This window comes from Tupaia chinensis, unplaced genomic scaffold, assembly GCF_000334495.1.
Source record: "Tupaia chinensis unplaced genomic scaffold, TupChi_1.0 Scaffold000140_1, whole genome shotgun sequence".
In the NCBI taxonomy this organism is placed as follows: domain Eukaryota; kingdom Metazoa; phylum Chordata; class Mammalia; order Scandentia; family Tupaiidae; genus Tupaia; species Tupaia belangeri.
In genome coordinates this window covers 5,602,646-5,619,797 of record NW_006159610.1, presented here as the reverse complement: position 1 = coordinate 5,619,797, position 17,152 = coordinate 5,602,646, and the positions used below count along the sequence as shown (strand labels likewise).

At 40.9% G+C, this 17,152-nt stretch overlaps 1 protein-coding gene across 1 annotated transcript in view; it reads right to left on the bottom strand.

Moving 5' to 3' along the window:
* Nucleotides 1–12,760, bottom strand: part of LOC106734537 (swi5-dependent recombination DNA repair protein 1 homolog) — a 25,979-nt gene extending 13,219 nt beyond the window's left edge. Inside the window, 1 exon segment of the mRNA XM_014586452.1 lies at nucleotides 12,632–12,760. Coding sequence (XP_014441938.1) covers nucleotides 12,632–12,760 — 129 coding nt within the window.
* Between the last annotated feature and the right edge of the window lie 4,392 nt (nucleotides 12,761–17,152).

Here is a 17,152-nt window from a genome sequence, read left to right as displayed (position 1 = left end):
GAGTGATTTTCAAACCACCAGGTCTGGGACTCCAATCATAGGCAGCTATGTGGGGGTCCAGTGCTTTAACCACCACACCACCTCTTGTCCCCCATAAAACTTTTATTAATGACTTCACACACCCCACAAAAACCTTTCTCTTTTGGAAATTACTAAAGCATCGATTGTTTATTCTGTAAGGATCTTGGGGAACCATGCTGCTATATCGGATACCAATATTCATGTGAAGTGCCCAAAATAGTGTCTCCAGGAGAAACCAACAAGCTTTCATGTCAGCTGTTCTCAAACATGGCTATACATTAGAATGATCTGGTGGGGTCAGCAGGTGCCATGGTGGTTAAAGGTGCTGGACTCCCACAGCGTCGACTGCATTTCAAGTCCCAAACCAGGCAGTTAGCGTTCTCACTTTCCCTCTCTCTCTGTCCCTTCAGGTCAAATTAAAAAATAATAATGATTAATAAACTTAAATAAAATATTTAAAAATGAATGATCTGGTAAGGTTTTCTCAAAAATCCCAATACTTGTACCTATTCCAAGAAAATCAGAATCATTTGATCTGGGATAAAGTTCAGTCATCAGTATTTATTACACGTTTCCACTGAAACACTCATGTTTTGAAACCTGTAAACATTCCTATCCAGCTTAATGGCTAAACAGGTAAGGTAACGGAAAAAGATTTGTGGGTGGGTTTTTGCATTGAAAAATGATTCATTGAATAAACAAGTAAGAGGCACCGGACAAGTGCTAGAAAATGAAGAGAGGTGAGTGAAATTGTGGGTGGATCAGAGAAAGAGAGGGAAATCAGTGAATTAATCAGAGGTTCCAAGAACTCCCCTAAAACAATGACAACATTTACTTTGCCTTTTCTCAAGATTTAGTTTAAATGAATGCTCTAGGGAGTTTGGGAAATAACTTGGGTACAGATTTCAGAAGCCTAAATCTTTCTACTTTTTATATGGATAACTCAACCACAAAGGTAACTGTGGTGAAACATGAAAACTTGGTGGATAGTCCACATAGGACAATCAACAAAGCCAGGAACTTGGTGATTAACCACACAGGAAAGGATGATTCCCCAAATCAGGGAGCTGCAAAGAAAGCCTGCCTCTCCGTCAGTGCTGTAAGGCAAGCACCATTCATCATCTGCTTGCATGTCTTGGGAAATCAGCTGGCTTAGCCAAGAGACCTTTCTGGAGCAGGGGCTAAAAACATTTGCTGGCTAGGAGAGAGGCTCCCTGTGTGGACTAACTGTAGCAGGAGCTCTTGGTACCAGAGGGATACTTACAGACCTCCCTCCTGACCCGAGTTTTTGCTGTAGGCCTACTGGAAGGAAAAAGGATATCCTCATCACCTTTACTTCTTGACTATCCATTTCTATCCAGGAAATCTAATAGCTCAACTGCAGTAGTGCTAAGGATACCACAGGCTGGTTGGTTCAAGTAGGCAAAGAAACATAATTAGCTATTAAAGGAGACAGAGATATTTAAAAAAGGGAGCTCAGGCTGAATAATCAGATTAGGTGCTTTCTGTGGAACCAGAGCAAATGGAGAAATTGAAGACAATGTTAATAAAACCATAATGAGGGCTATTAAGGATATTTGCTTAAAAAACACATTTGAGTTTTGGGAATCAATAAATTCTGAATTTAAAAATTTATTAGAGGAAAGCAGTTTTTTTTTTGTCATTGTTTCTAGATTTGTTGACAAATCTGACATTTTCATAAGATGTAATTGTCAGCCATTAACTTTTCCCTTTTTGTATTCATCAAACATCTCTAATTCCTTTCCTTCTTCCCATTTTAATTTTTTTAGTAGTCTTCGTTACTTGCCTCTGAACTCTCTTAAACTTTTAATATCTTCTTTTAAAAAGTAAGAACAATTTAACCTGCACAGCGGTGCCACTATTTTCCATATGATTACATGTCTTTACAAGAGAGCAGAATCTTCCACCTTGACAAACTGTCGGAGTGATACTCGATAACCAGCCTTCACAGATTCAAGGCAAAACACAAAGTCCCAACTCAGAGGACTGAAGAACTGGAGGAAGGGGATCAAGTGTGACCAAACTCTGTGGAGGGTGATTTTCATTCATTTGCTTTCTTTCTCCCATTCCCCATATGTACGAGCACTATCATAAACAGAAAACAAGCACACAACAAAACAAATGAAGAACACAAAGTTTACTTGGCAAGTCTAAGGCTGTGCAAGAAAAACACATCTTTTTTATGAGTTACAACTTTCTACATAATGTCTTTTCTCCTCGTCCTTCCAACTTCCTTCCATCTCAAAGAACTCACGGAGAGTAGCTTTAATAGCATTGTTTCTGTTATTTTTATTTAATGTTTATTGAGTAATGGAGCAGGAAACACATCAATGAACTCTTGACTACCAGACTACAGTCACCCATTAGCTTTGATGAAGCCATTTTTTGGAAATAGTTCAATGTTCAGATTGCCAAACACACTCATGAAATTACTTTCTGAGATGCAAAAACATCAAAAGGATCCATATCTATTCCTGAGAGAAAGAGAACACATTGGTATCTTTAAGAAGTTTCTGTATGCACACACTTTGAAAACGTTCCTGATGCCATTACCCCTAATCTCTTTCTTCTTTAATGATGGTCACCATATGGAGGTCGAGAAAGTGAGAGAGAGATGGAAAAAAATATATATATATTTAAGGAGGAATTAAGTAGCAAAGGTCTCTGCTAGGCTGCTTTAAGGCAACGAAATATACGGTAAGGTAGGTAAGGTAGGAGTCTGGTTACACTCTTCAGTTTCCACGTCCTTAACATTTCTTAGATTTTGGAAGTGAGAAAGAATTTAAAAAATCTGTATTTCAACCCTTTCATTTTATAAATGAGAGAACTAAATAACAAAGGTTAGGTGATTTGCCTGTGGCCATCCAACCAGCTGCTGGTAAAGACAGAGCAATCATCCTGCCCCTGGCTTTCTCATCCAGCTTCCTTTCCACCCCCAAGTCTTCAGAGCCTGGGCTTCTGACTATGGAAGATATGGTGAAGGCTTTTCTGTACTTGCAAGATATGGTGAAGATTTTTCTGTACTTTCTTTGTTTTAAATCTTGACCTCTTTTTCTTTCCTTTCTTTTTTTTTTTTTTTTTTGGAGAGGTTTTTCGCTATAGGGCGCACGCGCTCGCCAGACCGAGAGACAGAAAGCGAGAAATCACCCCCCAGCAGGGATGGCCACGCCGCAATCCCTTCTCCTCCATTCTCCTCTCGGGATCTTGGGAATGCACGAACACGCGCCCGGCGTGAGTTTTAAGCCACCAGGTCCGGGACGCGAACCGCGGTCGACTACGTGGGAGTCCAGCGACATAGCCATTATGCTAACTGCTGGTCCCCTCTTCTTTTTTTTTTTTTTAAGAGAGATTTTTGCTATAGGGTTCATGCACTCGCCAGAGAGACAGAGAGACAGAAAGCAAGAAGTCACCCTCTGGGGGATGGCCACACCAAGATCCCTTCTCTCCATTGTCCTCTTGGAATTTGGGGCATGCACGCACATACTTCTGGTGGGAGTTTTAAGCTCCCAGCTCAGGTACTTGAACTGCTGTCAACTCTGTGCGAGTCCAGTGATGTAACCATTACACCATCTGCTGGTTCCCTTGTCCCCTTTTCTAGTTTAGGGCTCCAGTTGAGTAAGTCAAGAAGGTGAGTGCTCAGGTGTTACGGTCTGAACACAGGTGGCAAATAGAGTAATACTCACGTGAACCAACAGAACCTCTCCTATGTCTGGAAATGATCCATATGTGGACTGAACCCTTTTCTTAAAATACATAGAAATTATACTTTCTCTAGCCCAGTGAATTGACTGGTACAGACTTCAAAGCAATAAACACTTAGGAAACACTAATCAGTCATTCAGTTCAGCAAGCAAACAACTGGTCACTTATCATTTTAATAATGGACAGAGCTTTATTGGGGGCTGCAGTAGAACCACAGGGCTTATTGCTCTCAAGGAGCTATACTCTAACTGGTAGAGATAAACAGGGAACAATGAAATAACATCATTCAAGTATTAAGTAGATGCGGAGAGGCATGGCATAGAATAGCGTTCTTCCCTTAATCCCGAGAATCTGAAGCTTCTCTTATTTGTCTTCAAAATTAAATAGTGTTTGCTTCATTTATATGGTCATCTAAAAAATGAATATAGCACATGCACATTCTACATCCCATGGACTATCCTTTGATACTAACTGCTCTGAATGCACAAGCCCCATTTTCACTGATCACCGTGTAGCACGATTTTCTGACTGTGGGTTAATGAGTAAAGAATAGAAATGGAATTATTATGTAAATGATGTCTTTCTGCTAAGTAAGGCCAAATGGCATCGTGGTGGGCTGTGTGAGCAAAGGGCTCACTGTAATTGCAGTATAGAACTACTACTGGATAGCTTAATGTTTTTACAGCACCATCTAGAAAGAACCTGCTCTGGAGCAAATGGGACCATATTCTTGTCGAAGATGATTCAGTTAGAGGAAAACAATCTTATCCATTATATGACATGAATGTCATAATTCGAAATACCCGAATTGTATATTTTTGTACTGTATTTGACGATTATTTTGGTTTTATTGTTGTATACTAATATAAGACCTTTATAGTTTTGTAAAGCAGTATTAAAATTATAATCAAAAGAATTTAAATGAATCTGTAAGTCTGTAATAATCCCTTTTTCCTTTATGAGAGCTCGTATATGACTGAAATTTGAGAAACAGTAGTACACACTGGATGGATTAGAAGTTCAAATAAACGAAATAGGAGCTGCTTTCAAGTCCCTTGGATAGCAGGAGTAATGCTGGTCTAGGAAGGTTAAATTACTGCAATCCAATTAAAGACCCACTAGCTCAAAACAAAAGGGAAATGTAAATGTTCTCATGTGTGGCTCCCTAATGGCGGATTGGCCTGGATGAGTATTGCTGATTGCACTGGGCTCACCATAGGGACTGTAATAATAACAAAAGCAGACCTCTAAGCACTCTGTTTTTGCTCCAAGTAAACCTTGGTCCTAAGAGCATGAGTATTTGTCCTCAGGGAACTTTCCTCTCTCCAATCAGTATCATCTTAGAGAGGCAGAAAATGGAAAACTCTTTGGCAAATAATTTCACTCTGTAATTCTGCATTATCGTTGATTAATGAAGAGGGAAGAGCAAGCTTCGACAAAATCTGGTACAGTAATTGGCATGACAACTTAGATGGCTCCATTAAGAAATGATTTCTTCCTTTGTCTTGCGCTTGCCCTCACCTGGCTCCTAGTCTATTTGGACCCATCTTCGTAAGCGAATTTATTTTCCTTGCTCATGGTCTGGGACTTATAATCAGAGATGGAGTTCAATAATTCATTCTTATTGCTTTATAGAACTTGATTGTTTACCCTTGTTTTAGGTATTTTCCACTGTTAAGTATTTTTTTTTAAGAATTTTATTGTGATGAAAAGCATACAACCTAAAATTGACCAGCATAACCATTTTTAATTATACGAATCAGTAGTGATAAGTATATCCACTTTATTGTGTGACCAATCTCCAAAACTTTTTTGTCCTGCAAAACTGAAACTCCATATCCAATAAACTACAAGTCCCATTTCCTCCTGTTTCCAGACTCTGGTAAGTACCATTTTATGTTTCTATGAACCTGACTACTCTAGATACTTCAAATAAAAGAAACCAAAGAATATTTCTTTTTGTGACTAAAAGAATAATGTCAAGGTTTATTTATTTTGTAGCTCTCCTCAGGACTTCCCTTCTTTTTAAGGCTGAATAAGATTTCATTTCGTGGGGCTGGCAGGTGACGTGGTGGTTAAGGACGCTGGACTCTCACATGGCTGACTACACTTCAAGTTCCGGATCTGGTGGCTGGCTTTCTCACTGTCTCTCTCTCACTCTGTCCCTCTCTGCTCAAATTAAAAGAAGTAAAGTAAAATAAAATAATTCTTAAGAGATTTCCCTGTATGTATATACCACATTTTGTTTATCATTCGTATGTCAATGGGTAGCTATGACTGTGAGGGGATAGCTCATTGTGGTTCCAATGAGCATTTTCTTAATGATTAGTGAAGCCGAACCTGTTTTCTTATATTTGTTGGCTATTTATGTATTAACACATCTTTGGAGAAAAGTCTCCTCAAGTCCTATATCTATTTTATATATTTATTTATTTTTAGTTTACTGTAGTGTGTGTGTGCTATTTATGTATTAATACATCTTTGGAGAAGTGTCTTTTCAAGTCCTATCTCTCTTTCATATATTTATTTATTTATTTTTAGTTTACTGTAGGGTGTGTGTGCTTATGAAAGAGAGAGAGAGAGAGAAACTAAGAAATCTGCCCCCTACCAGGGATGATGGCCTATACCCCAGTCCTCTCAGCTCTGTTCTCCTCCAGGGAGTTTGGGTGTGCATTCACAGGTACCCAGTATGATTTTTTTAAGCCACTAGGTCAGGGACTCGAGCCATACCATCAGCCATGTGGGATCCAGCCTCCTCAACCTCCATGCCAGCTGTGGCCCCTTTTTTTCATTTTTAGATCAGATTATTTGTGTATTTATTTTATTGAGTTGTAGGCGTTCTTTACACATTTTTGATATAAACTCCTGATCAGATACATGATTTGCAAATATTTTCTCCCATGTTGTTGTAGTATTTTCACTCTGCTGATTGTGTTTCTGATGCACAGTAAGTTTTAAATTTGAGATGGTTTAAATTTTTTTTTTTTTTAAGTTTTGTTGACTGTGCTTTTGGTGTCATGCCCTGAACATCTTTGCCAAATACAATGTCTTAAAGTTTGTTCCCCATTTTCTTTCTAAGTGTCTTAGAGTTACAGGTATTATGTTCAGGTCTTTGATTCATTTTGACTTAACTGTTGTGGGTAGTTAACATAAGAGTCCAAATTTATTCTTTTACATGCAGATATTTAATTTTCTTTCTTTTTTTGGAGAGGTTTTCGCTATAGGGCGCATGCGTTTGCCAGACAGACAGAGAGAGAGACAGAGAGACAGAAAGCGAGAAATCACCCCCCCAGGGGGGATGGCCACGCCGCAATCCCTTCTCCTCCATTCTCCTCTCGGGATCTTGGGCACGCACACACGCCTGGCGTGAGTTTTAAGCCACCGGGTCTGGGACGCGAACTGTGGTTGACTACATGGGAATCCAGCGACATAGCCATTACGCTAACTGCTGGTCCACAGATATTTAATTTTCTTGATACCATTTGTTGAGATTATCCTTCCCCATTGAATGGTCTTGGCACCCTTGCTAGAAATCATTTGACCCTATATGTAAGAGGTTTTTTTTTTTCCTGAACTCTATTCTATTTTATTGGTCTTTATGTCTGTCTTTATGCCAGTAACAAATGTTTTGATTACTGTAGCTTTGTAATAAGTTCTGAAGTCAGAAAATAAAAAACCTTTACATTTTTTTTTTCTTCAAGATTGTTTTGGCTATTTAGGGTATCTTGAGATTCCATACAAATCATAGTATAGATTATTTTCTTTCTGCAAAAAATGTCATTAGAATTTTGGTGAGGGGGACCAGCAGTTAGCGTAATGGCTATGTCACTGGACTCCCTTGTAGTCGACTATGGTTCGAGTCCCGGACCCGGTGGCTTAAACTCACGCCGGGCGCGTGTGCGTGTGTGCCCAAGATCCTGAGAGGAGAATGGAGGAGAAGGGATTGCGGCGTGGCCATCCCTCCTGGGGGGGGATTTCTCGCTTTCTATCTCTGTCTCTCTCTCTGTCTGTCTGGCAAGCACACGCGCCCTATAGTGAAAACCTCTCAAAAAAAAAAAAAGAATTTTGGTGAGGATTGTATTAAATCTGTTGATCACTTTGGATAGTATCAACATCTTAACATTATCCAGTTTTCCATTCTATAAGCATAATATGTCTTTCAATTTATTTGCATCTTCTTTAATTTATTTCAACAATACTTAGTAGTTTAAGTATACAAGTCTTTGATCTCCTTTGTTCAATTTATTCCTAAGTTCTTTATCCTTTTTGATATTATTGAAAGTGAAATTATTTTCTTAATTTTGGGGGTTGATTATGTTAGTATATAGAAACACATCAGATTTTTTTGTATGTCGATTTATAATCTGTAACTGTTTAATTTGTTTATTAGTTCTAGCTGTTTAAAATATATTTTTGGTGTAATCCTTTGGGTTTCCTACACATAAGTTCACATTGCTGCAAACAGAAACATTTTTACTTTTTTTTTTCAGTTTGGGTGTCCCTTTTTTTCTTTCTCTTGTTTAGTTGCAGAGGACAGGACTTCTAAAATGAGCTATTTTCCTATTTTTCTATTCCTTTTCCATCATTATATACCATTTTTTATAGTTTCAGTGATGGCATAACTCAATTTTATATCCTCGTGTTTTCATTTGGCACACCATCATCAATTATAGTTTCCACAGAGACCCATAATTATCACTTCGGAAGTCTGCATAATATATCCTTATAGTGAACTTTGGAAATTATCTACACAAGTACAGTTTTGGGAAAATACATACCAGTATCCCCTTTGATATAAGTTATTATGGACATATCAATCAATATTTTAAATATTTTCCAAAATTTGTTTTCATATAACAGTTAGGAATGCATTTGGCTGCAAACAAAAAAAAAAATAGAAAAAAAATCAATCAACAGTGGCTTGAACAGATCAGAGTTTAATTTTCTCACATACCAAAATGTCTAGCAGTAGTCAGGCTGTCCTGGAATGGCAACTGCCCGAGGAAATTATCAAAGACCAAGACCCATTACATCTTCTTACTCTTCCATCCTTAGCAAATGGTTTTCATCTTTATGGTTGTGGGATGGCGATTATACCTCTAGGCATTCAGTTGACTCTTTAAGCATGAAGAAGGAAGACAAGCAAAGGACTAAAGGGACATGTTATCTATCTATCTCAATAAAACACTTCCCCAGAAGCGCTATCAGATTATTTTGGCTTTGATCTCATTGTTGAGAACTGGGTCACATCGTCACACTTCACTTCAGGACACTCTGGGAAAGAGAGCATTTTTTCTTATACATCTACGTAGTCTAGGAAAATGAGGAAGAAAAGGGACATGAGTGGCTTTTAAGTAAAAAGGCAATTGGTGTCTGCCATATGACTTTCATTACTTTTAAGTGAAAAGGAAAGGAAATAGTCTTTGTTATAATTAAATTGTAAACTCTTGTGGGGAAGCTATTGAATTGTATCCTTAGCATTAGCGTAGTGTTCATATCAAAGAAGATCAAGGAATGTTTGTTATATGTTGAAAAAGTTAATATATGATCCCTGAAATTAGGATGACTTAATTAAAAAGTCACATTAGGACTTCCTCATTTTCTTTGATAGAGTTTCTTGTCTGATACTTTAGGGAAATGCAATAGAAGGAATATTGGACAAAGTCCCTCGACTGAACTTTGTGCACAAATAAACATGGATTCCAGGAGTCCATCTTGATGTTTTCATATATTAGGTTGTTGGGAAAATAACAATATTTGCCTGTTTTTCTAAAAAAAAGTATCATGACTTTCCAGATGACCCAATAGATTTTAATAATTATGTACAAGAGTTACTGACTAGTGGAGCATGTGAATGTTTAGTACCAAGAGAACAAGTTCTTCGGTTTTATTTTTTTCTCTGCTGAATTGCTAGTGCCAAGAATAATGTATACTACATGTAGACATTTAGTAACTGTCCATAAAACAAATGACTGTCAGCATGGATCAAAGTTTCTAGGAGTGCATTGCATATTCTGATCCTAGCCTTACTCTTTTCAAGAGAAAAAGTATTAGTGGCTTCATCAAGTGTACTGCAGATCACTTGGTAAGTAACCAAGAGGGATAGTGAGTGCAATGAATGGTAGACTTCAAATTTCAAAGACTCTCGGATGGAGGGGTCGGAACAGAGCAAGAGAAAATTAAATGGAAATACATGTTAATTCTTTAACTGACCTCCATTCTAGCTGCTCAAGCATAGAAACATTAAAATTATACGTGTGGGGACCAGCAGTTAGCGTAATAGCTATGTCGCTGGCCTCCCACATAGTCGACCGCGGTTCGAGTCCCGGACCCGGTGGTTTAAAACTCACGCCGGGCACGTGTGCATGTGTGCCCAAGATCCCGAGAGAAGAATGGAGGAGAAGGGATTGCGGTGTGGCCATCCCCACTGGGGGTTGATTTCTCGCTTTCTATTTCCCTGTCTCTCTCTCTCTGTCTGGTGAGCGCACGCGCCCTATAGCAAAAACCTCTCCAAAAAAAAAAAAAATTATACCTGTGTGTGTGTGTGTGTGTACCAGCAGTTAAAATGAGGAATAATGATGAAAAATTGGAAGACCTTGACAGAACCTGTTGGAGGTAACTGGGTTGCTCAGAAAGTAGTGACACCTCCTTTTCCCGTCATTTCAAAAGAAGCATCACATGAAAGATATAATTGGAGGCTGAATTGCTCATCTAAAAGACCCCTTTTCTTCCAGGGATATAATAACTATTTTCAGTTAAATTGCATTTCAAGACTACCCATGGCAATGAATTCCTATCTGTAGAACATAAACTATTTTTCTTTATATCAATTCAACAAGTTCCCACTGTAGTTGTGCATTTTGTATGGCAATGATTCAAACCTGAGAATCTTCAACTCTGGTTTTAACACATAGTCCTAATGTGGATCCCCTTTTCTCTTATTGGTGGGTAGATTCAGAATCCCAGTACCTTCCCAGCTGGCTCTCTGATTTTTCTTCTGGGCAAATGAATGTTGGGTAAGATTCATTCATTCTCTCACTCATTCATTCAATAAACATTTGCTGTGCACATCCTTCATGCCCAGCATGTTTTTTCCTGAGCACATTTCCCAGGATGGAGCTGGAAGAGCAAAAAAGAGAAACAAATAGGCAACATTTAGACAGTAGAAAGCATCGTGAGGAAAGTAAAACAAAGGTATATGTCTGGTAATGGCTGGAAAAAGCAGTTTAGGGAAGGCCAGGGTGGTTCCTGGGAAGAAGTGGCACCAAGTAAGACCTGAATGATGAGAAAAGGTGGAGTGGCTAGGGCCGAGTTTATGTGCCTTGTTCCTTACATGCTATTTCTTTACTTGCTCTCTGGAGAGCCCTAGCTGCCACTGCCTCATGTCCTATCTCTGCAGCTAACCCAGGTTACTCCTGGTGAGGGCTGGCCTCTGGCACAGCTTCCATTGGGATCTCATGAGTGGGAGACCCAGCAGTTTGGTGCTCTGGCCCTGCCTCTATCCTTGAGGGGTTCTCCCAGCACTTCCTAAAAGGAGTGAGGAATCTCTCTGTGGGGCAGAAGAACTGAGTTGCCTAGCAGTTGCCAGAAAGAGCCAATAACCCAACCTCGAAGTGAGGGTGAATTAATTTCCTAGGGGACAAACTTCACCCGGAGAGAGACAGGGGACAGGAAGATGCTGACAGATAAATTCCTCTACTTCCTATAGACAGAATGTTCTTGGGCCCAATGATATATCCTGTCTAAAGGAAGTTCTGGTGACCAATTAAGCAGATATTTTGTGTGTTTGTGAGACTAGAACCATTTAATTACTCATCACTTTGGATTTATTGTCCCTTCTTTTCTGTCTTAATTATCTTTTCTCTCAATTCTTAAGCCCTGAAGTTACAATTCCCCCTAAAGCCTTGACTTCTATAAACTTTGCCCTAGGATATGTTTTCCAGGGAATGCAGGAAAAAACAAACAAACAAACAAACAAACATTGTGCAAAAATTCAAGGTAGAGTCAAAGTTCTGCAATGTTGCATGAAGGTGCTCAAGTCCAGTGAATTCACAGAGCACTGCAAGGTATTTTGTTTTTGAGGGAAATACAGTGATACTCAACATCTGTCAGACACCATGCACTCTACTAATTCAAGGTAGGTGACAGTTTCAACACTAGGTCATGCTACATTCTTTCAAGGACATCATTAGTTGGTTAAGCTGGGTTTCTGGTAGTTACTCTGGTAAAAAGCAGTGCCACGTGGAAAACACTGTGGACTAGGGAATGAGCCGCTGGTGTCCAATATTACTCCGAGGTTTGAGAAATTGTGTCATGCCCATTACTCTGCCATTAGGAAATAATTGAGGCTACTTAAAAATGAAGTATAGGGACCAGCAGGTGGCATGGTGGTTAAGGGCACTGGACTCCCACATGGCTGACTGTGATTCGAGTTCCAGACCTGGAGACTTGCTTTCTCACTTTGTCATTTTCTTTCTCTCTGTTCCTCTCTGGTCAAATTTAAATAAATAAATAAAGTTAAACAAAATAATTCTTTAAAATAATGAAACATAGACCTTTTTTTCAATTAATATGTTTTATTTTTTCAAATAGCTACTAAAGTTGTGAAGACATAATCACATAATACATTATTAGCACCTCACTACCTCATAAACAGAAGAGTTAGGTTCTTCTTCATATATGTTGGCCTAGAGGTATCAGGAAATGTAATTACTGAGACCTGAAGAGTGGCATGAACCAGAAAGTTCAGGAACCTCTGAGGTAGGGCTTTCCATGCAGTAAAAGGAGCAAGAGTAAAGGTCCAGGGGCAGGACAAGCTGAGAATGCGTGAGAAATAGAACATCAGGAAGAGAAGGTGGAGGATGATAGAAACTGCAGAGGCACTCACAGGAGAGACCTCATAGGCTTTGAAAAGAAACTCAGTTGTCATTTTTGTAGAATTGAACACACATAAGCTCAACTCTGGAAACTTCATTTTCCCTTTAGTGACCGCATTTTCAAAAGCTCTGTTCGCCATAGTCTGTAAATAACCAAGGTCCTCAATGTGTGTGCATGCCATGTGTATTCTTGCTTTATAAAAATATCTTTCTTGAAAATTCATGATTATCACTTTTGAAAATGATAGATGTAAAATATTCTTATCTTTGGCCTTGCAGTCTTATCTAGACTTAAATTTTTTTTCTTCTTTCTTTAAAACTTTATGCTTGCAGTCCTTTTAGTCATATATAGAATTTAGGACTCTCAAGTTTGGTAGTAAAGACTGGGATGGGGCTGACCCTGTGGCCCAATAGTTGAGCTCTGGGTGAGGGAGCCAGGGCCCATGTTGCCCACCGTGGTTCATGTCCTGGTTCCAGCAACACACTGGGTGTTGTATGCCCAGGACTTTGATGGGATTTAGGAGTGAAGGAGAGGGTTGTGGTATGGCTTGCCCACCATCAGGGGTGCTTTTTACCCCTTTCTCTCTTTGTTGCATGCATGTACCCTCTGGCATTGAAATAAAGGACTGGAATGATATTTGCTTTAGACTAAGCTGTAATTAATAATAGAAATATAAATTAAGAAGCCCATCTAGTGATCCATGGTTTGGGGTTCAGTAATGGTCTAGGGTTCATCTGAAGTCTAGGACTAGATTAGTAGATCCAGAAGCTGGGTGTTTAGGGACACCAGAAAATGATCATTTTCTTGTTTATCTACCTATGTTACCCATCATCATACAAAGTGCATGTTTAAACCAGAATATCGGTTTCCTTTTTGTGATTTAAATGCTTCCCCCTCTTTTTTCTTTGAAGTTATTTATTTCATTCATGAGAAAGCAAGGGGGAGAGAGAGAGAGAGCAAGCAAGCATCCCAACAGGGTCTCCACACTGGCACCTTCCCTCAGGCTCAGCCAGCCCTGCATGTTGGGCACATAGCTGCCCAGAATACTTGGCGAGGTCTCTGGGTGTGAATCCAGGACCTTCCCATGTTAATCAGCCTTGCAGAATTGCATTTTACCACTGCAGCACCATCCTGTCCCCATGAAATTTGGCCTTTGGCCCATTTTCCAGGATTCCACATTGTAGTGTCAAGGTGACCACGAAGCCAGGTGAGTTGCAGTGGTACAGTGGTACTGTGCTGCTCCCTGACGCTGGATTTGTATGGAGGATCCAGGTTCGAGGAATTCGTTTGTCTTATGTTGGAATTATCTGAGTTTCTCAGATAGTTCTGTTTTAAGTTAGGGTGCATACGAGATGACCATTCTTTTAAACGCATTTTTCTTTGTTTATCAACCTGTTGATATCATTTTTAAACATGCAGGTATATAGCTGATAGGTTTAGTTAGCTTTCCTGTTTGCCTAGAAGTCATTCTGTGTTACTATGTGTTGATTTAATCAAACTAAACCTCAAGATGCTATCCAGGGCCACTCAGCTCTGAGTGTTACCATCCACTTATATTATATCCCTATTAATCTTCTTTATTTTTTTCTATGAACAGTAGCATGCTAAAAACTGAAGCTTTTTTTTTTACTTAATATTATATTTTTGAGATTGTTTTATATGAATGCATATAATTTTGCCTTATTCTTCTTAATGTCTCTAGAGAATTTAATTGCTTGGATGAATAATAATTCAGATAATTAGTTCTAAAATAACATCTGTTAGTATAGGACTAATGACCTAAATCACCAATTGATGTTGTTTCCAGTCTTAAACATTTCATGTATACTTTCAAGTATATCGGAGGACAAATGTCTAGAAGTGGAAGTGCTAGATTAACTAGATTGTGCATTTCACATACTGATAGATATTTCAGATATCCCATCAGAGTGACTGAACCATTTAAACTAGACCAACAGTTTGAGAATGGGTAGGTTTTTCTACCCTTCCCTAACTAATACCATCTATTATCAAATTGTTTATTCTGAGAAATGGCATCTTGGAGTTTAAAACTGTGTTTCTTGGGAACCAGCAAGTTAGTGTAAGGGCTATGTCGCTGGACTCCCACGTAGTCGACCGCGGTTCGCGTCCCGGACCCGGTGGCTTAAAACTCACACCGGGCGCGTGTGCATGCGTGCCCAAGATCCCGAGAGGAGAATGGAGGAGAAGGGATTGCGGCATGGCCATCTTCCCTGGGGGGTGATTTCTCACTTTCTGTCTCTATGTCTCTGTCTGTCTGGCGAGTGCATGCACCCTATAGTGAAAACCTCTCCAAAAAAACCCAAAAAACTGTTTCTTTTATGACGAGTGAATTTGAACTGACACTTGTATGTTCTCAAACATACACATTGCCTTTCTCAGTCAAAAAAGACTTACTGATAGCCTATGATCTGCACACTTGCACCATGATGTTACACACGTATCACTAGTGGGGGTAAAGGGGTAAACGACAGATAGCCTTCACAGATGTGTGAGGGGTAGACACGTGATAGTTTCAGTGGTCCATGTTTAGTTCAGAGGACAAGAGGGGCCTGTTGGAGGCAGATCCATCAGTCTCCAAGGACAGTCTCAGTGAAGGCTTCTAGCGGGGTGAGACATGTAAACTAAAAGCTGAAGGAGCCATGGCAGTTAGGTGGGTGAATGTTAGGAAGGGAGAAGCAAGGACAAGGAGACAACAGACTCCCCACATTCAAAAATGGAGGAAGGGAGCGCACATGGGGCTTGTTCATAGGACAGTGCAGAGCCACGTTACCATGTCGGTCTGAAGCGGCAGTGGCAGTACACCACCACCCACTACTGTAGCCCTGAAAATCAGCTAAGGAGCTGTTTAAATGATCTAGATACTATTGACACTATGATATAATTGGCAAGTTTTTTTACATTTTTTGCCACAGCACATGTGTGCTCATTGGAGAGAGACAAAGAGAGATCAAAAGAGAGAAAGTGAGAAATCACTGTGGGATGGCCACGCCACAGTCCTGTCTTCTCTATTCTCCTCTCAGGATTTTGGGCATGCACACTCACATGCCTGGTGTGATTTTCTAGCATCCAGGTCTGGGTCTTGAACCATGGTCAGCCATGTGGGAGTCCAGCACCTTAACCACCACACCACCTGCTGGCCCCTAGTTGGAAGGTCTTTAATGAGAGAAGTGACACAGCAGTAGTATCTTGTGTGTGTATGGGAGGGATGTGCTAGGGACTGGACCGGGGAAGGCACGGCTGGTGTGACAGTGGTAAGAAGCTGTTCCAGTAATTCAGTGCTGAGGGTTTGCTTGGTCTCCGGGACATACGGGATCTTGCTGTGGGAGCACCTAACAGGCAAGAGTCCCTTCTGAAGATGGAGTGCACTGCCTCTGGGGAAGCACGAGGACCAACAACCAAGCAGTCTGGTGTGACTTCTGGCTAGGCACGTGCCAGGCCTGAGTGCTATGATGGTGTACAGACGTGGGTGAGTGAAGGGCTTCGCCCAGCCGGGGGCCAGCTGCTTTGTTTTCATTGTTGCCTTTCCTCTCTCCACTCTGGAAACACCCTGACCTTTGTCTCACCATAATGTACAGATGAGGAAAATTACAGAATGTGGAAGTTGGAAGAGGTTTGATGTATGTTGTTCAACCTTCTAATTTTAATATCATGAGAACTAAAAGAAAAACAAACAAACAAACAAGCCACTTGCTCCAGGGCACGTCAGGCCCACCTAAAACCTCACTGCTCTCACCACCACATACAGGCAGGTCCATAGCTCCGTTAGGAACACCTGCCCTTTGATACAGACCGTTCTCATGTTTGCTGACAGCAGAAACCTGGGGCAGAAAACTTCGGAAAAGGATCTGTCTGAAATACTTCGTCGTATATCATTGAAACGGCACAGTTTTTGACAGTCTAAGAAACAAACTAGGGGCGAGGTGGGCAGTTTAATTCTGCAGGGAATGCAAGCTTAAGTTTATTTAAACAATGGAGTCCGAAGTGGCTCGACCTCCCTGGGCGAGCCCCTCTTCTGCTGGTCGCCTGAACGCGGGGGGCAGTCCTGGCGCTCGGGTCCTCAAGGTCCTCACGTCTGTATTCGCTCAGCCTCTCGGCTTCGCGAGGCCCTGTGATCCTATTCAATCGAATTAACAGCTGTTTAGCGAGCGCCTGCTACGCGTAAGGCAGGCACCGGGAGGAGCTGGGCGGGGGCATTCGGGGCGGTTGGGGTCCCAGCCCTCACCCTGATAGAGGAGGCTGGCGCTTACACTTGGCACCTCACCCCCTTCACGTACACTGCGTACGAATAGCGCCAAGGTCCCCCCGACCACACTCCTGCTCCGTCCCCCAGGTTTCCCGCGTCGGGCGGCTTGTGTCTGGCCCCAGCTCCACGCGCCCGAGCACGGCGGGGGAGAGGAGCTGGGCCGGGGACCACGGGGCACCAGGGGACTGGGACGACAGTGGGAGCCCCCGCTGCCCGAGCGGCCGCCCGAATAGGTCACGTCGCCCGAGCTGGCCCCGGGTCACCCCG